Raw genomic sequence first — 21,418 nt, 5'->3', positions numbered from 1 at the left:
TTTCTATATCCTTTGATGGCCTTTTTGCAATCAGCCTCCTTAGTTACAGTATCCTGATTCATCCATTTTCCTTGTAACACTCCCAAAGCAATGCCTACACATCAGAGTACTTTCATGAGGATGCCATGATAAGCAATTACTGATCAGGGAGACCTCTTTTTACTACATTTTGGGACTAACTTAATTATATGCTCCAATATGTTTTTATTTTAACTGCATTTTAATCATTTACCAGTTCACTGCAAATGAAAACTGAAGTAATAAAAGAGACAATCCCAGCTTTCCTTGGATGTGACCTTGCTTTGGAACTGCTTTAATCACCCAGAATGAAAGACAGAAATTCTGCATGAGTTTACTTTAAGATATTTCAGCATCCAGAAGAGGTTTTGTTGATTATTTTTTCACTATCTCTGGTGGCAAACAAATGATTAATGGAGAGATTTATGTACCTGAGATGACATTTTCCCTATAGTGTAAAAGCTATGCTAGAAATGCCTTTCCCCTAAAGAATTCTTTGAAAATTTATTTATATTTTTTATTTATTTTGAAAATCATAGTAGCAGTTAAAACCCACCAAGAGCAAAACCCTGCTTTTAGTGCATGTCAGTTTAATGGCCACACACTGAATTAAGAAAATGGGAAGGAAAAGGAGGAAAGGACCACTGAAAGGAGAAATTGACAGGCACAGGAACAAGCCTCACATTCAGCCTCTGGCAAAAACACAGGGACCCCTCAGCTGTGTCCAGCCCCTCTGCCACATACCTCTCTGCCCTGGGGCACAAGGACCTCCTCTGCTCATGCCACCCAGTGAGGATTCTTCAGTCTCCTGTTCTGAACCTTCACATCCACGAATGCATGAAAGTCACTTACACACTCCTTTAATTTATAGCTCACCAGACCATATGTTCAGCAACCTGCCCTATGAAACTTTGTCTCCCAAGCAGGCAACTACAGATTTTCCAGTCCTTCTCAAAACAAAGGAAAGCTTTCTACAACTACTTTTTCTCACTTCTCTCTTGATGTCTTTTCTTCCTCTCATATCTGTTTTGAGAATAGTGTCCAAGCATAACATGAGACTCCCAATAACAATCTATCAGGGGTTTATGTGACACTGCAGCATCTTTTACACTTTGCAATTTTTAATAACTTCCTTGCTTTTTTAGCCACAGCAGTCAAAGCTCAGCTCTCTGGCAGAGCCCTTAATCTTGTTTACCACAGACTCAACAGCTCAATAAAGTTTTTGAATGCAAGTTTGCCTTACCTGAATGAATTAAATACATTAAAATACATGACAAACCTTTCCACACATGTGTATTTCTGTGGCTCCATTCACATTTCTTCAAGCACACCTAAGTGCAAAAATAGCTATGTTCTATTTTTCACCTCACCTACTTTACTGCTCACTCCCTACTTGTATGCACAGACAAAGCTCCCTGCTGTTTTTTTGCAGCATGCTCAGAAGAACACTGAGTAAAAGAGGTAGTGCCTGTGCTCGAGTGGTGCAGGTGGAGAGCCTGCAAAACCCACTAGCTTATTTTTGGTAACTCACTGTGCAACAGTTCTGAGAAAATAAATTTCATCAGCACCCTTGGAGGAAGTCCTTTAATAACTCTCAGCGGCTGCTCCGTCCCTGCACAACTAAACAGTGCAATTCCTTTACAATCATGCAAATCAACCCATAATGCACTGACCACTGATGTACATCAGGTCAGAAAAACAGAGAGTAGCAAGGGTGGGCGAAGGGGCACGATGAAATGGCAGCAAATAGGCCAGTGCTCTACCATTGGCTGCTACTGCTGCTTCTCAAAAACATGGCATGAGCGCAGGAGGGTATGAACAGGAAGCAGTGCAAAAAAGCAGAGCTCTGAAAACATTTTTCTGAAGAACAGGACGGGTTGATGGGGAGGGAGGTGAGCTCCACTAGCACAGCGAGAGTCTGGCGACAGACACACACACAACCCCCGCAAGAAAGCACTGACTGAGAATTCCCTTCACTTTTAATACATGAAATGGAATGAAATGAAACCATTAAATTAAATTAAAATAAAATAAAGGAAATTAAATCAGTTGTAATGACTGCGGGTCCAGTTCTGTGTGTTGAATTACACTGGCCCCAAATACAGAAATCGTTTACTGATGTAAAACAGTAAAGTTGGATTTTACATTAAAAATTCCATGAATACAGTCAATCACTACTGGAAAAGCCCATAATCTTTAGGGTTTTGCTGCTAGCACTCTTTTGTTTTCAGACACCATTAGAAATCAGTTCATGTTGAATTTTCAGGACATGGAGGGGAAAATGAAGCACATACAGATGTAATCTTTATCCCTGTTACATTTCTTTTTCGTGTGATCAAATAATAGTAGCATTCCTGATTCAGAAAAATCATCATTACAGACAAGTGATGTGATTTTCTTCCCAATTATTTCCCAGAGAGCCTGATAATTAAAAAGCAGATGTAACAGTACTTAGCTATGGCCCACCAGCTCAAACAAAACAATAGTTTGATACATACTCCTGAAAAGTTAGTTCTTGCCTTCAGTCACTGATTCAAATAATTATTCTTTAGGATTAATTATAACACCATGCATCTCTTCTCTGACAAATAAGATGCAAGGTATTTTCTATTTTGTTTACTTATATGTAGCTTACTTTCGATTTACAATGAGCCACTCCCGGATATATGTCTGAACGCAGTCTCTGACATGTGAGTCCAGTTCAACCCTGGGGAAAAAGCAACATATTGTAAATATACTTTTTTATATACTATCATACCTTAAGGACAAAGAAAGTTATCGAAACATGCTATTTGGATAAAGGCCTCTCTATTAGCCCTCTCCTGTATATTTATTTTACTGCTAAACTACTATTTGAGGCTTAAAGAATTTTGTGTACTGCATTAATTCCCTGATGCAAGTTTTTGTTACTGTTTATAAATTAAGAAACATACATTTAACAGAGGTAACAGTTTGTCATACTATGCATTTCATTAATATACGAACGATGTTGCTATAAAATACAGCAAAATAAAAGAAATTATACCAGGTACTCATCTTTGTGATTTTCAAAACCTGATTACAAGTCTCAGCATATAGAGTTATTTTTCCATAGTCATCAGCTCCTGGACTCTTACAAATACATAGTCTCTTGTATGGTTTTGGTGTTATTTTTTTCTTTCTCATAGAAATCAAGAAAATTCCAGAAAGGGGCCCTAAGCTTTTAATCAGATAGCATAATATAACTTTAAGACCTAAGAATATGTTCTAATTTAATTTTATGACTTTCAATCAAGTCTCAGTTAATGTAGGGGGTTGTTAGTGTTGCCTGATAGACTGGCTACTGGTTGGAACTGAAATATTATAAGCTAAAGTTGATGACTGTGAATTTGCTTCATAATGTTGTAGCATAACTCCCCTATGCCTATTCTAAAAAATTTTAGTGACCTGTGCCAGAATCACTTGTTATGTCGTCCAGTCCAAGGAGTAAAAGAGTAGGATACATGTGGAATGCAAGAATGGGTGAAAGTTATGATACTTTTTAGCACTTTCCACCCAGAACTCTTAACAGATTTGCAACCGATTACCACGACCAAGTAGCAACTGATTTGGGTTCATGCATGCACTGCAGGATCAAGCCTTGGTCGATAACAGACTGCTGTCTGTCCCTGCCACTGGTGGACTGACATAGCTCATGGTCACTTCCTGCATCTAGTTTCAGGCGGGATGTATGTTTCCAAGCAGGCAGGACATTAACCCAGTTTGGTTAGTGATATCTCTTTCCTGCTCTGGGTACACAAAGACACCACAGACTGCATCACCTGCAGGCAAATCTTTGGTGCATGCTCCTCCTGTGCTCTCATCTTCCCTAACACACCTGAACATCCCTGACCAGGATTTTCTGTGAAAGCACTAATATCAATGATGGCAGCGTGAACAGTTAAATGAGAAGCTGCTGTAAAAAAATCTGCTGCAAGCGTATTTGTTGGTATTGATTATTTGAACTTTGCCACAGACTCCTTACAAAACCGTTAATGTCACTGTGTGGTACAAATCAGGCCTAAAACTGATTGCACAGCATGACTTTACACGTTCTCCTACTGGAAAAACAAATAGATAAGTGCTGGTTTAAACAGCAAGCATGCTAGGAAGTCACCTTGGAAATAAGGAAGAAATGGTCATCTTATTTTTTAAATCTCATTTCAAATTTAGAGAGTTTTTTACTATTTTTGTTCATCATTTAAAGAAATGGGAACTTCAAGCAGCAAAATATTCTGTCTCCCACATTCATTTTCTCTCCCTCATCCATAGGGAAACACGAATTAATGATAAAGATTGGAACATTTTGTGTGAGTAACTTCAAGTGAAAATCACCCTTTGTGCAAATGCTACAAAATCCTCTGGGAGCTGTGTGATTCAAATTGTTCTCAGGTGACCTAGCATGGCATCTGGTCTCTACTGCTTTTGCTTTCCTGAACTTCCTGAGGCACGCATTGCGCCAAGAAGGAACTTGCAGGCTGAGACCTTGCTCAGAGGGAGGGGTTCTCAGCTAGTCCACAGCTGGCAAAAATCATATAAACTGTGGTTCCTGCTTAGCCTCATTACATTTGGTATGCTGGGCATAAAATGCTGAACAAATAGTGCTGTTATATAGGGCTCTAGTTTATACGCTGGCTGTAAGAACTCTTGCAGGAATGGAGGGGGATGCAGGTCTAACCTGTGAGCCAGGACGCCACAAGCTAAGGCTGTTTGTTCCTTCAGTGTTCGGGTTCAGCACAGCCGAGAATATAGACTGTGCTGTTCATTTCCTGAACGTACTGAAAGGAGCCAGCCCCCCACCCCAAACACCTTGCATGGTTAGCTGTCTTCGCAGACATAGCAGTTCGGGGCTAAACTAATGCTGACTTCATGTTGATCTAGCTGTTACTGCTTGCAAAACTCTGTAGGCCTTTGTGGTTCTGCTTGAAGGTACCATTTACAGCAAAACAGTCCTTGAAGAGTATTTTGTATACAGTGCATAGGACTCTCCCAAACTACATCAGAAAACCCTTCAATACATCTTCCTCTCATTCGGAAAAATTCTGTTGTCCATAGTTTGCTTGTTTATCAAATCAGCTTAAATACTTCCAGAATGGCTGAGCACCAATATCAACACATGCTACCTATTTTAATTTAAAAGCTGTTGGAAACAGCAGAGTTGTATCTTCAATGTGAGCCTGAAACCAAAAGTAGAAATTTAAAGTTTTTTTTTTTCCCCAAACCTTGTTTAGTATGAACTATTTCCCCCCATTTAAGCAAGAAAGGTACTGAGAAATAGATGCTTAAGCGATCTGATCAATGCCATGTAACACGTAGCTGGCAAACCCCTCTGAAACAAATCCCCACAAAAAAAAAAAGAAAATAAAGCTCAAACCTCAATCCTATGCTTACTACATGATTAGAATTGACTTTCATCTCTGGGATGACAGCTATAAAATTATTTTTTGTACTACCCTCCTGCCCTCCTTTAGTTCTCTTCCCTGTCTATGCCTACCTCATTTCTGCTATACCAGCTAGCTCAGGAAGTCATGTAACCACTTGCATTATTTTAAGCGTGCAAACAGGCCTAACATCATCGATGGCAAAGTTCAGATGTCTGAAGTTCTGCAAGTGCATAATGAATGGATGGATGGCAGACTGAGGTGTCTGGATCAACATCTTCAAAACTATTTTTAAACTTGCAGCATTTCTGAGGGAGAGAGAGTCTCCTTACCCATCTTCTGGCATAGCAGGTTGCAAAGTCCTACATTCTTTGGGTGTAAAGACAACGTCCAAGTCATCTTCAGGGAAGTCACCAAGTTCTTGTGCTAGTTCTGAGTCCAAGTTGTTCAGCCGTGACATTAGGAAGCCTTCAAAATCTACTGGGTCTACTGGGTCATAAAAAGAAGGCTAACGGAAGAAACAGAGGTGTTTATTTTTTTCTTAGTAATGTAATTTAGGCTTATTTACGTAATTCTTGTCATTTCCCCATTATTTATTAAATATCAGAAACAAGACTTCTAACTTTATGTACAATGCCACCCACATTTAACACAGGGAAAAGTTGCTAATGAAAGATTCAGCTGAAAAAAAGAAGGGGAACAAAGAGAAAAGTTTTAAAACACAAAGAAGAAATGGAAGATACTAAATACAATTTTGCACCTATTTTCCCTGTTGAGCTTTCCTAGATGCTGGTAGAAGGAGGGCTGACTCAGGTACACCCTGGATGCCCTCAGATGAGTTCAGCTGGATGCCCATGAAGTGCACTCAGTCCCCCTTGTCCAATCCATGGTATTAAATAGAGTTATGAAAAAGGCAGCAGTGAGTAGGAACAATAGAGGATAAGGGCAGGTGACCAAAATGATAGTGACAGGCAGCACCAGCTGGCAGGGAGCTGCCAGTGGACTCTACAGCACATGTGATGAAAGGCACTAGCAATAACGAGGCCAAGGCAGTAAGTCACGGAAGCTATGCTGAGCTAAGGACCAACTTATAAGCACCATGGCTGCCATTGTAAAGATGCCACTCATTTGAGGTGCTGTGCCTGAAAGATACTGACTATATGAAATGCTGTGTGCTTTTGACCCTAACAAAGCTGAGAGCAAGATATACCCAAAATCATAAGAAATTATTAATTTCCATCTCTGAATATTACTGGTTTGCGTATTATTAGAGTTTTAATTGTATTAGCTTTTTCAAGGGTTAGTACAGTTACTACACAAAAGATTACATAGAACTACTAAAGTCATTGTTGCAAACCTTTGATATCCACCATTTCTACAGCACATGGCACTGCATCTTGACAGAGAGCAGTTGTATCTGATTACATTTAATCAGCCATACTTACAAGAACAGCTGATCAGAACAAAGTTAAACAAGTACAAGCTCCGCCAGTTATACACGCTACAAAGCTGTCTGACTTTTTTTATCTGCTTAGTCTCAAAAACAGAGGCAGAAAATCTTGATATGGTAGCTAGAAATGTTCCACGTACACATAAATGTGACTTCATATCTTAAAAGTACATGTTATTCTACATATAGATAAAACTGAAAATTACTTTACTGGCTATATAGCCAACAAAAATAGCCTGTATATGTCTAGAAAATAAACATCTGCCCAGTTGACTACAGAGACCAGCATCTCATACCGTGAATTTTCTTGTCAAGTAACAAATAGATCTAAAAGCTACAGCTTTTACTATAAACTTTTAAACTATAGTTTATGTTCTGTGAGTTCCAGAAAGTATGAGAACATCCCAGCACAGTAAAAGCACAGAAAAATAATTAGAGCATTAGGATAATAGCACTGGAAGAACTTAGTCATTAGGAGGAAGAATTCCAGCAAAAAATAGCTATCAAATCATCCTTGTCTGTAAAGAGCAAGCACTGCACTGATTAGCCCAAACACCTTTCCCAAGACTGCCTTCTGAAGCTGCCAACAATAAATAGTCTGAACATAGATCATATAATCTATCTCTACAGTGCTGTTGATGGGATGTGGGGAAAATAAGGCACCCAATGTCCCTATCAACACTGCCTTTATATTCAATGTTACTGTGGCTACTGTCTCATCCAACACACGTTCTGGAGCTATACTCCAGTGTTCTTCTTTGGAAATAACATCTGTGGGCTAAAATCAAGAAATCTTCTCTCATTATCACTGAATCCTACTGACGCAAGCTCTCATGGAAGTTGGCAGGATTTTTAACTAAGCATGAAATGACCTCTGCACATAATAGTGTTACACCCACAACATCAGGAATTTTAGCTCAATAGGACAATAAGGAATTCCACAATTTATGAAACATGCAAAGGTTCGTAACATGGCAAAGCTCTGGATAGCTCTGAACTAAAATGGCTTCCACATAATATGTAATGTCAGTCACTGTAAATAGAAAGATGAGTTAAAGGTGATTAGTGGCAAATACGAGTTTTGGAGCCTTTTTAGTGTTCTGGAAATATAACTAAGGAAGTTATTCAGCTAGTAAAAATTCAGAAACATCTTGCAGAAAGAAGCATATTTAGAAGAAATGTACTAAAACATCTAGAAGAAGCAAACCAAATCAAACTGTTGGAAAAAATAGATGTAGTAAATACTCCTGCAAATGATGTAGTAGAGACCTTTGAACACAATCAGCCACTACCCCCTGCACCAGGTTCCTCTTTTATAGGGAAACTGTATTGGTCTCTGCATAAATAAAGACTCTGAGCTCACCCCTCTGCCTGTGCATTTATGGGATCGACCAAATTCTCTGAAAACGCCTTTGGAAAAATCTCTCTCTTTCTTTGCTCTTTTTATCCAAAGGGAAAACCTAAAACTGATAGTAATTCCAGCAAATCATAAGGCAGGCAGCTGAAGAGGTACACTGTGCTGTTAATAAATTTTTAGGTTACATACTCTCTACAGTTTGTGTCTACAGTAGTGCCGAACATACTGGATCAATGGTTATGAGTAAATAGTGACCTTTATTAGCTATTGATTTTTTAATTTTCAGCATAGGCTTGAATTTGACTTACCATACTGCCAGTGGGTAAAAAATTACACGGTAGTATATATATATCTCTATGAAAATCTACTAAAAAAAAATAATTCACAAAAAATTAAAGCGAACCACAGCTCAAAGTATACAGAACTATATTACATCTTTTCAGTTGCTGAAGATGTCATGTTTTGCATACAAAATATTTTTGCTTAATACAATCTCATTTTTGATTAAGCATTGCACTTCCCTTCAGAAATCATACTTTTGCATTCTGACAATCCAATGCATTTCATTATGTCTTCTAATTTTTCTAGTTGAAGTGTTAATAATAATCTTTACTCTCTAGAAATGTGTGCTTTTGACTATCATATAGCAGACACAAATTTTAAAAAGATGGCGGAAAAGGTAAATGCATATGGAAGGTAATGGTTTCTCTAACAATTGGTGGAAAATTACTAAAGGAAACAGAGGTACTGTTTCAACTGAGAAGCCAACACTCCTTTTCACACATCATACAAGTGTGCAAAACAATTACTCTACAGAAAATGCCACGGATCATTACTGCAAACATACCTTTTTAAGGATGATGGTTTACAGGCATGTAGATTGTGACAGCACACAAAATGGCAGCTACGGCGTAATACTCAGTAAATGAAACGTTACCAAGTTTCTCAAGAGCAAAAGCAGTTGTCTGCATGTAGAGGAAGGGACCCAACCTCCCCAGGCTGCATAACCACAAGGAACAAGTTAAAACACCAGAGCATTTCAGATTAAGGAAGTGAGTACTGGCGGGAGGCCCTGACACACAGGAAGTAACCGCTTACATCTAGTGCTTTACCGTTTTCACAATCACTGGTGCACAAAGACTTCTCCTGCTTCTACTTACCTGGCCTCCCAAAAATAAGAAAAATTTAAAAGCATAGGAAGAAAGAGAATATTAAAATCTTAGTCAGTTTTATTTATGGCATAGTATATTTGCAAAATACCCATCTTCCTGAGAGGCAGTTAAAAAGATCTGGCATTTTCCCCCTTGTCATAAGGGCAGTGTCATATGGTCTGACTTCTTTACAGGGGGATTACACATGGAAGGCTGAAGATGATTAGGAGACACATAAGAGTTGACTCAATTGCATCTATGCCAATCAGGGCATACTCGGGCATTTCTCCCTTAACATGCTTGCTCTACAGCACTGAAAAACAGGTCAGTGTGCTGTCTCTGCTGCTAGCTCTTGAAACTGCATATTAAGCCAAGGTAACTGAGCCTCTGCCTTGCTTTTTTTCTCTTTATTCACTGACTTGCTTTTGCAAATCTTCTGCGATCACCACACAATGCATTTACTTGATGGAGCTGAATGTTTCTGGCAAGAAAAGGATGTAACATACTCCAACACTCACTAATTAACTTTCATTTATAGCTGTATGCAGAAAGACAGTCTATTTCAGGCTCCAAGGACCATCCTTGGTTTTTTCAAAGGCATATTTCCTCAGCTCACCAGGGAATATTTTTAACAGCTTCACACAGAAGCTAGTGGAAAGCAAGGCAGCTTAAAAATATCACTCAATTTACCCTAAAAACATTAAGCAATGCAGATGCCAAACCTGTGTAAAGAAGGTAAACCCAGAACTTACCAGATGAAGAGTAGAAAAGCCAGGAGTACTCAAGCTTCGTTGACAGAACTGTGCAAAGCCTGGCTGGAGGGTAAATTGCTTTCTTATTTCTGCAGAGGAGTGCCTTCAATTAAGAAGAGAAAACCCCTTATAATTACAATCATCCCCGTAGAAATTCCAAATACTTTATCCAATTTAGCCTCTTGTCCCAGTGTTTAGAAATGTATTTTGATGATGTTCTAGACTTCTCTTGTTTTGTAGTTGGTGTAATCCTCAAAAAAGACTTGCAGGCCAATATAATTACGATTCTGACACTCTTCCAACATATTTCTATCGTTATACTGCAGTCCTTGCAACTGGGAAAGGCTATGCAAGAAATAATAATCTTGCCCTTAAGTGAAGCGTGCCTGCAACCTGTACAGCAATACTTGCAGAGTCATTTCTGCAAAGCTAAGATACAGGATAATAGAGCAGAGAAAGAAAAATTAACATCACAGAGGCAAATATTTTAATAAACAAGTAACTGACTGACGGGTAAAAACAAGATAGGACCTCTCACTGAACAGCGTAAGGACAGACTTATCTTAATAATGCAGTTTGCTATGAAAAGACAAACCAAAGCATGAATTTAAAAATCCGCCTATACTGTATCAGCTGAACATTTGAGGAAAAGACTTCTTAACTGCTAATTAATTGATTTCAAGGGAGCAGAAAGAGGCTAGTACTGAATTCTTCAGAAATCCCAGAGTGATAGTACAGTTGCATATACCCAATCTGAAAATTCAGTAATCGGAGTAGCTTGATCATTTTTCATAGGAACAAATCAATTAATAGGTAACATGATTTAAGAATAATCAGCCATGAAATGGTAACAAAAGATCTACAATATATTTCACCATGAATGTTCAGGACAAAATTTTTGAAAGAACAGATGCACTTAAGCAGATTCCAAGTAAAAAAATACCCTGCAGTCCACCAGGGCAGCCAACAGGGAGGCAGGAAAATACAGAATTAAGAAGACTGTCCCTTCATTATGAGATTCTTATCCACCTCCAGCAAGAACTAATAGGCATCTTAGAATTACCAGATGCCACAAGACAGTTTGCCTGTTTGGTCTGCACCTTCTCTGTTCTGTGACCTCTTGCTTTCTATGACTGCTATACCAATTCTGTGACACCTAATCTCTTACCACTGCTTTTCTTAACAAGCATGACGAAAACCTAAACTCTTCTCAGTGCAATTCTGCTCATGTTAAGAGACAAGCATCTCACAGAATGTATTAAAGGTATTATAGGTATTAAGCCTGAGTTCTAAAATAAAATATGCATAAATAAGAGTAGTTGCTTATAGGTCAAAAGCCCACACCAGGTGTGAGAGGGACATTGCTCCAATATGCAGGCAGCACCACTTGCAGACAGAGCAAAGCCAGAGTTATAGAGAACCATTTGGAAGAGAAATCCCTACTTGTCAGTGGTATTCCAAAAATCAGGCAGGATGGAATGGGATTTTTTTAAAGGTTATTCAATAAGCAAGGTGCCACGTAGGGGAAGTGAGGAAGTCTGTGTGTTCCTTAGGTCATTGTTGCCTTATTTTAAAAAGAAAAACTGCTTACATATCAAGGTTATTGTTACTCATCTTCCCACTGCAAATCACTAATCATGAATGTGTGTGGCAAAGTATAACACAAAACTCAGATTATTCAATTTTTTTTTCCTTTAAACAGTTGGTTTCTACCCTGTGCAGAAGTATCTTGCTGCTGGTCTAGATAATAGATGTAGCAGCAGATGTTGATTTAATGTATTTAAAAAGCTTACATACATTAAAAAAAATGTACATAAAAAAAAAAGTTACAGTGTATTGCAGAAATTGCTGCTGTAAACAGTGATATAACACATCTCTCAATTACACCAGACATGGGATCATCAGACTCTTCAAAGAGGAAATGGTATGAATTTTCATCTACAAAAGAGGAAGCATGCATGTGGATGAAGGGCCAACTTTGCTGTCTGGTAAAAACCTGTGCAAGCCCAGCTAACTGAGAGGAAATACATTACTCAAGCACTGACATTAGCTCCAGAGTCTCCTCAATATTTAAAGACTGAACCGGCAAAATAAATTAGTCCTATGGAAGAAGAATCCTGTAATCAATAAAGGTGAATTTCAAATAGTTTAAGAATAGTTCAATTGATTGAATTCATGTTTTTCTATCACTGAAGGAAGAAAGGGAGAAGAAATACAGTAAAATAACAGAAGACAGCAAAGTTGGTTTGAACCAACTCAGAAATGATTGGCAGGATTGACTAGGGACAGGTGAAGGAAAGACACAACTGCTACAAGACACTAAACCAAAAGCACGAGTCAGCTAAACCAACATGGAGGAAAGGTGGGCGCTACAGTCAGAGATCAGCACAGAAAGTTTTGAAAACCTGAGAACCAAGAAGGAAACAGAGGTCCTTCTAGATGGCTCATCAATAATGCCAGAATGGCTGTGGTCTGTGAGACACCTCACCAAACAGCTACCTCAGACACTGTCTGGGTACCTGCAGGAAAATGATAGTCCACATTAACCTAGCACATGTGGTGTCCCTGGTTTTATGGAGGTTGCAGTTCCTCTATGCTATGGCCATGCTTTTACCCTACCTGCCTGTACAGCAGCCCTGTCTGATTCCCAGAAGAGACTTACAGTCACCCTTAGCAGCAAGGACAGTCTAGCTATATCCTAAAAAACAATAAGGAAACATGGCAAGTGATTAAGGCTAAATGCAAAGCAGTAACTGAAAATTCTGAGCAAAAAAGGCTCAGAAACCTCCAGAAAGGAGGACTCAAATAATCATGGATCAGTCAGCTGGTCTCTGACACTCAAAAAGGTAGTACAGCAACTTACTGGACAATCAGTTTACAAGTAGCTGGAACATCAGGTCCCAAACTGTGGTCTCCACTTGATGCAAGGGGACATGAAATCATACTTAACATTAAAATGTCTTCACCTTAGTAATGCGTGTTTATTAATAGCATGATGATGGAGCATATGGCGGGCAACTAGAAACTGTGTATTGTAGTAAGCTATGGTCCAAAAAGTTTGGCAATTATTGGTATATTATTGGCAATTATTAGGTAATGATGAACAGCCAATATGAATATATCAAAGGGAAGTAATGTAAAACCAATCTAATATTTTTCTATGACAGTTTAACTGGCTTCAGTAAGGCTCTTGGTGGTGTCCCTCATGATATTCCCATAAGCAAAGTAAAGAGATAGTAGCTAGATGGAATCATCACAGCTTATTCTAATACTAGTTAAAGAACATATTCAAGGTGTAGTCATCAATAGTTTGAAAGAAGATTGTGAAGAGTTTTTGAACAAGGTACTACTGTGAGAAGCAAATTAATCTTTCCTCAGTTTATTTCCAGTCCATATTTTATTTTACAACACTCATGATGTCACAGCTAACATAGTAATACAATTTGTGGGTCACATTAGGCTGGAAGCAGTTGTGAGTGCTGTGAAAGGCAAGACTCAAAGTGATCTCATGTTTTAGAAACAGTCTGAAATCAGCACAGTTAGATTCAATAAAATTAAACGTAAACCCCTAAAGTCAGGAAGAAACGTAATTAAATGCAGAGATACAAAATGGGAAATGAACTGTCTAAAGAAATAGCCACGCCACAGAAGAAGCTCTGAGAGAGTATGATGGGACACTTACTAACAAAGTATAGTAAGTGAGCAAAAAGGTAAGTTTTTTTCTGTTTATTTAAGCCATGAGGCAGTGCTTAGGCTGATGTACACATTTAGAACATCACAGAGTAAGATGCAAGCAAATTTGTAAGTCTTCAAAAGAAAGAAGTCAGAATGCTAGAAATTTTGGAAAGGATGAGCCATGAAGACTGAAAAAAATAGATGTGTTACAAAAGAGATGACTGAGAGGAGACAGCAGTTGTCCCTGACTATGTAAAAAATAGCAATCTCTAAAGAAAACAGTGAGCAATTCAAGTCCATAAAGGGAAGAAGAAGTAATTGCTTAAATTGAGGCCAGAAAGATTTAATAAGCTATTAGGAAATACGTTCCCACTGCAATGGCAGCAGGACACTGGAAGTGGTCATCTGGTGATGCCACAGTGACACGAGCACACTGGTGATGTAGATCATGTCTCTGAACTACCTGGAGAACAGCATCTGGGCAACTGCAAGCCTTTCAGACCTCTCATGTTGGTACCTGTCCCTTTGTTTAGGATAAAGAAGAGGCACTAGCTGAAAAGAAAAAGGTGTAGATTTGGTGGGAGTTTTTTTCCACACCAGTAGCTGAAAAGAAGAAGGCACAGATTTGGGGAAGTTTTTTTTTCCCACAGGTCATTGCTGAATTCACAGTTAGTCAGGATTCATATGGTACATCGCAAGACAGTGTAAACCTGTGGAAAGATGGGAGATGGTGGCAGCCTAAGGCTCTTCTGGACTTCTTACATTCTTGGCTGCTCCATGGTGCTGGAGCGAAATAACATCAATTGGAATTCATTGTTCCATTCTGTGTTGCCTTGGCCCTACCTGAACGATGCTGCTGTACTCCTCTGGCATAAATCTTGAAAAACCTGGAACTCATTGGACTTCCTGATCCACCCAGATGGGACTGGAGGGTAGCCAAAAAAACCCCAACAAGCCCACAAAAAACTGGTGCTGCTTTATCAGAATTTCACCAGTGCCAGTCCCACTGGTAGATGCAATCCTCCAGATAATCAGAATTGCTAACAAGCAGTTGAGACATAGTCTGTATTTCACAAATACTCTCCAATGCTAAGTGTACAGTCTGCATTATATATTAAAACAACAGTGTAACTGAAGTAAACAGACTACACATGGAGGGTCTTAAATTTGACTTGTAGGTCAAATTCTGAGACATTTCTCAGGGCATAGCTCACTGCAGGATTGGGATCTTGGAGATTTGGGTTATTGGTTGGCCCTAGATGAGGTATCAGGAAAGGAAGGGAAAACAGCCATTTATTTTTTTCTAACATGTTTTAGATCCGTTGCTGAACACTGCTGGGCTCTATAATTAAAATTATATGAACACTCATCGCACAAAAAGATGGTTCTGTAGTTTCACTGCAAATTCTGCTCAACAATATAGTTCTTTGAAATATGTAGTTTAAAAGAAAAAAACTGAAGTATGCTTCACACCTACTGGATCAAGTTATCCAAAGTTACTTACTATTAGAAGTCACCTACTAGAAGGAGGTAGGAATAGTAATCCTTCACACCCTTACAATCCCTTCCAGCAGACTCTGAGGAACAGTGTGTTGTCTTTTGCAAGAGTTGCATACACAATTAGACAGCAAGGAAAGATGAAAAAAATGAAATAAGAGACCATGAGAACTATCCCCAAAGACAGAGAAACATTCACATTTAAATGTATACTGATGGTGGAATCATAAAGTAAAATAGCAAAAACTTTTGCTTAACAGGTAAAAAATTTAGTCTTGGCTACCCTGAGGAGTAATCCCTTTCATCTGATGCTGACATAGAAAATTCTCAACTAGCTTTTGGTCTTTTTTCAGAGCCTAACACGGAATTTCTCTAGTGACAACTAAAAACAAGCAACAAAAAACTCTGGGAGAGAAAACAGTTAATAGTTACCTTCCTCTCTCCTTCACTGCCATACACAAACACAAAGTTTTGGACAACAGTCCAGATCTTTAACTAGCAAATACAAGAATCTTGCTTAGAAGTCCTTTGCTTACTGCCAATGGAACTGCCAGTTCTTCTAAGTTTGTAATTACTCCTTAAAGCATCAGAGCTCTGCTTTGTTAGTCACTGTTTACAGCAGTGGTCGATAGGAACTAGCTGCTATTTCCTTGATGGCTCAGGAGACTGTCTGCCCTCTGGCACACCCCTGCTTTGGGATCTACCACATTAAGACTCTGTATCAGCTAAGGCAATAAAGAACCTATTCAAGAAGGTTGAAATTTAACCACAATGTTCTTAAAGGAGATGGTACAGGAACTAAGAATGAAATCTAGGAGAGGAAATTGTCACCTTCATTATGCTGGCAGCTTGTTACAAAGCAAACTGGGAAAGAGGTCAATTTTTACTTCTGTTCCAGGTCATGTGTGCCATTCATTCAGTGAAGATTTTTCACTGCCACTCAGTTTTGCTGTTTCTTCCTCAGGAAGAGACATAAGCACACATAAAAATTCATTTTCTAAGCCTGGCAGTGGAGGACACAAAACAACCATACTTTCATGCCATTCAAAGAAACTGAAGACTTAGGATCTGGTCCTGATGAACCATGCTTTTATGCACTTTTAAATTACTGTGTTCTATGGATAATATGGAAAAGCTATGATATAACATTTGAGAAGACATCGTGTGTGCATTGTTGACTGGTTGGCTTGTGCAATGAAGGTGGCTTTAGGTGTAATGTTTCATATGATAGTTAATGGTACCTCCTGGGAAGCAGAGTGTGTATGATTCTTGCCTGTCATCCTATTATAGACTGAAACTGATCATGACATGTATATGCAATACAAAGTTTCCAATGAGTATTTCACATGATGCTAAAGAAGATAAATTTGCATGACAACAACAAATATTCTTTTGTCTCCATTAGCTTACAATTGATCTGTGTACAGCCACATGTATCTTTCATATTGAAGGGATTAACCTCATTTTATCTAAGGATAATTTTCCATGGTTGGCTTGGAGCATTCTCTGCATGAAGTACTAAAGCTCACATTGGTGCCACATTAAATGTTCATTTCAACTGAGATGGCTGAAGAAAAGCTTTCTAACAAATGTGCCCCAGAAGTCTCTAGAAGACTCTACAGATCTATATTCCAGGGCAAAGCTCTGTAGTGAGGCCCTACCTGTTTGGTGGTTTGTTTTGGTGTTTTTTCCCTGGTTTGTTACTTACTAAACTGTTTACAGGTTTTCCAAAATCTTAGATCCTCTACAATAACAAGGACAATTTCAAAAGCATTAGTGATCACACATGCCACCTTCCTTTTATTCTGTGACTTGAAATGTATAATAGCGGTTTGTGCTTTTAGATATTTGGTTTAGCTGCACCAATTCACAACAGGGTGATTATGAAGTAAATGCAATGATTTATCTTCCAGCTTACATGTATTATCTGAGCTTCACAAGGACTCCACCTAGAAAATGTTAATGTAATGCTGATGATTTTGTAAAACCCATACCAAGTTTCATGGTTTATGTGCTTTATTTTCACTTTCTTCCTAATAAACAATCATTAATAGTAAGTGGGGGAAAAAGTCAGACATTAATAATAACAATAAACACCATGTAAATATTATTCTAAGGAACTTTTTTTTCTGCCCCTACAGGGTTGTTTTTAAATTTATCAAGGTCATGGTTGTTATTTTTATCTCCAAGAAAAAAAAAAAGCATATTTCATGTCTTTCATGACTGACAACTTCAAAGAAATTCACAATATATTCACAGGTGGGTCTTTACTACTGTGAGCACTTCAAAAGCCAGATGCAAATAGCATAGAACCAGAAAAATAGTTTATGTTAATATTTTGTCCCCTCATTTCCTAAGAACACAGATCTGTGGAGCTTCAGTGTGACCTTTCTGTGACAGAAAAAAAACATGAGCTGGGTTTTTTCCAGTTACTTCTTAGAATATTTTTTCTTTAGAGCTGTAAGTTTAACTAGAAAAAATAGGATCTTTTATTAGGGCAATATATCTGAAAAAAATTGGCCAAATTTCAAATACATGAGGTACTGTCATTTTTAGAACAGGGAATTTTGGTTCAAATTCAGTGGGAGCCAGAGCAGTAACTAAGATACACTTGAAAGCTGGATCTTCCACTCACAGTTTTTAAACATTAGAACGTCCACAGAATTTGGCACATGGTAACAACTACATCATTAAAAAGAATATATTTTTGTATCTGCTGGCTAGCACTACAGGTACAAATTCTATAAAAATTATATTACACACCCTTACAAACACATTTGATGATGCAAAACATTTTATATTGTAAGTTACAAACTTAATTTCACTTTGCAATTCATCTGGAAAATGTCAGGCTTGGAGAAAGGATAAATTTTGCTATAGCAATGTTCTGAACATGAGGTTTTGTTATTATAATGATTGTAAAGCTCGGATCACATGACAACTGAAATAAAATGTACTCTTACCTAATCCAGTTTGCTTAACTTTAGGGAAAAATACTAAAGTCCAGGTGTGCTGACCACTTTAAAAAAGTCTCCAGGTCATTATTACTGAGGCTCAGGAAACTGTGATTCATCATTCTGCAAAGGTTGCGAGGGAAAATATCGTGGACTTTTTATATGAACTTGGCCCAAAAACCTGATCTAGGCCTGGGCCTATTCTTCTGTAACTGCATTCATGATAGCAAGCATGTAGTGTGAGCACGTTATCAAGTAAGCACTTTACACAGGTTATCCTTTTTCTTACAGACAACAGTATAGTCTGGTGTGCTAGTCTGGTGTGCTTTTCAAATCAAATTTAAAGAAATAAATCAAGTCAGAATAGAAAAAAGGACGACGACGTTGAACTATGCTCATGAACTGTAATTTTTAATGACCACAAAACCTAAGAGTGGTAGATGGTATAAAATACAGTATTAAGTATTTCTTTCCTGCTGGTTTTCACTTTATGTCTAAAAATGAAAAACTGTTTGGAAAGATAAATAAGGAATGTTCGCAGGACCTGGTGGACATAAAGATGTTTCTCATCTGCAACTATATTTTTCTTGGGTAAGCTTAGGATTTCCTGTACTACAAAAAAAGAACCTCATCATAAACTGCAGCCTAGATTTCACAATGCATATAGATGTCTGAAGTCTAGGAGGGACATAAGATCTTAAAACAGGATTTTAAAATGCAGCTTTTCTGCTCAGAACCTAAAGTCCATTTCCTGCTCACCAGCCATCTTCCAGAGTCAAAGCAAAAACTTTAATCACGTAGCAAGGGTTATTACATTTGATTCCAGTGATGGCACTATATGTAAGTACTGCATAGTATCAGTCTTCATTTAAGTAATTACAACTGCAATAGAAAATAGATGATTATATTTTAAAGACAATTTGAGTATGCAGTCAGATGAAAAGATTAGCTTCCTGCTAACAACAGCTGTTAATAAATCTGTCTCAACAGTAACAACAGTATTCTGCTTCCATGACCAGCTGTTCCCTAAAGGCCTTGTTTCTACAGCTGCCTACTTGCTGATGAAGAGTACATTTGTGTTATGGAGCCTATCATTGTTGCACTTACAATTTTTCACAGAGATTTGGCTGGATGGGCCTGTGTTTGTCATCAACCCCCTACTTAAATGACTACTATCACCATGGTTGTACAGAAGGCAGACCACCCCAGAAAAGGTAATCATAATGTTTGGGGTAAACAATACAAACCAAAAGTAAATCACTGTGAATAACCAAAGGCATTACTATCCTCTGAAAAGTAGTTAAGAGAGCATTTTCTTACTCCTTCATTTCTACTTCCTGAAAGTTAGATGTATTTTAGGCAAGAAATGTGAATTTTTGCACAGTGTACCAGAGGAAAGGTCTATGCATTTAGTCTTTGTGGTGCACAAGATGATGTCACATCTAGTAAGAGCATCCTGAACAATCCTATCTTTGAAAAACGAGCACATACAGGAATCTATATTAACACTGTGATTTAATAACCTATGGCAGATCCTGATATAAAGCAGATACTGCTTTCTTCCTCAACTTAGTCCTGTAACTGATTTAAAATCTACCTGTGCTAGATGACAAAGCAATGTTCACACAATTCCCATCAGAATAGACATATCTTGATGACACACAGTTCTGCACAGACAAACATGACTTTGCACATTGTTTGGTTTTCTTTTTATTAATCTTGTGCTTGTGTAAAACATAAAACAGCTTGAAATCAAAGCCTAGTTCATAACAAATATAGCAGTGTTCTTCCTTTCATGCAGTTGTCTCTCTTACGGCCTCCAACTATGTTCTAGCTCATGTGGTCTACAACACAAATTACTCTCAGGTATCATACAACAGGCTGTGTGGATGCAGGCAGGCTTACATACAGCTAAGCTTGAATGCAACAATCATCAGTGCCAGAATGTGAGATACAAATCAGCTGCTATGATATTGGCCTGAATTATACATACTGACCAGCCAAACTGTATACTGCTTAAATCTGTCATTTGCTCAAGTGTGGTTGTAAAACATGTTTAGAAGCACTGCACTAACATAGATTTAGTCTCATTGGACTGCTCACTGGAAACATCCTAGCAAAGGCCAATGAATTATCTCCAGGGCTGATAAAAAGATGACCTCACAGTCATTAGGAAGTTTTTATTATCTTTAGAGCTATTTACAATAGATGGGATCCATCCCTAGCCTGCTTCAATATTCTTGACTGTGGTAGATTTAAGAGGGAATTATTCCTGCAGGTTACATCTCTCCCTTGGAGTGGAGGAGTACCTGTAAAAATGTCCCAAAAGAAGACAGACAGGTTAATACACCTAAGGAAACAGCCATCTGAGGCATTTAATGGCTGTTTACTTGTTCGCACGCAGTGAGCACTCATAACTGATACAACAGGGCTGAAACCATGCTCTCAACTCCTCCTTATCTGTCTGCTCACTCAGATTGCCTTGAGTCCAAACAGTGGTGGATGGGAGGTAAAGCATCCACATGTGGAAGCTGCAGTGGGGACTGACCTTTATGAGTAGTGTATGAAGGAGGAGAGCTCCCAGTCTTCTCTCCCTCCTCTGCCCCTGTTCTAGAGCCACGTACAATCTATTCCTTATGCTGAATACAAATCCAGAAGACACCTTGACAATGATGCCATAAAAATCTAGGAGAAATCAACTTGCACTGTCACGAAGACAGAAGTGACTTTTCTGAAAGAAGTAACACTTAGGAGATTGGGTTCTTCCTATGTCTAAAGGAAATGTACGTCTAAATCTGGTGAAGTACGAGCTGCATGAGCAGGCAAGTGGGACTGAAAGCCAGGCCCAGAGGGTGGTGATCAGTGGCATGAAGTCTAGTTGGAGGCCATTAACTAGCAGTACACCCCTGGCGTCAATATTGGGTCCAATCTTGTATAACATCTCCATTAGTGATCTGGGTGATTGGGCAAGTTTGCTGATGACACAGAACTCAGAGGACTAACTGATGAACCAGAGAGTCACACTGCCCTTCAAGAGGGACCTCAACAGGCTGGACAAATGGGCTGGCAGGAACCTCACGAAGTTCAACAAGAGGAAGTGCAAAGTCCCACACCTGGAACAGCCCCATGCACCAATATATGCTGGGGGCCACCCAGCTGGACAGC

At 38.6% G+C, this 21,418-nt stretch overlaps 1 protein-coding gene across 3 annotated transcripts in view; it reads right to left on the bottom strand.

Annotated features, from left to right (window-relative positions):
* Window positions 1-21,418, bottom strand: part of DOCK8 (dedicator of cytokinesis 8) — a 94,878-nt gene that overhangs the window by 65,106 nt on the left and 8,354 nt on the right. The window contains exons 1-4 of one of the 3 annotated variants that reach the window (XM_080372216.1): window positions 18,263-18,374; window positions 10,128-10,230; window positions 5,750-5,925; window positions 2,654-2,725 (exon numbers count right to left, since the gene is read on the bottom strand). In XM_080372216.1, coding sequence (XP_080228342.1) covers window positions 2,654-2,725; window positions 5,750-5,877 — 200 coding nt within the window. In that variant the 5' untranslated portion in view covers window positions 5,878-5,925; window positions 10,128-10,230; window positions 18,263-18,374. Of the gene's footprint in view, window positions 1-2,653; window positions 2,726-5,749; window positions 5,926-9,071; window positions 9,224-10,127; window positions 10,231-18,262; window positions 18,375-21,418 lie in introns of those variants that run through there. The other 2 variants (XM_080372214.1, XM_080372215.1) reach the window with 2 other exon arrangements.

Source organism: Falco punctatus (genome assembly GCF_963210335.1).
Source record: "Falco punctatus genome assembly, chromosome: Z".
NCBI classification, from domain to species: Eukaryota; Metazoa; Chordata; class Aves; order Falconiformes; family Falconidae; genus Falco; species Falco punctatus.
The sequence above is the reverse complement of the archived record's forward strand: the minus strand, read 5'-3'. Positions and strand labels throughout refer to the sequence as shown.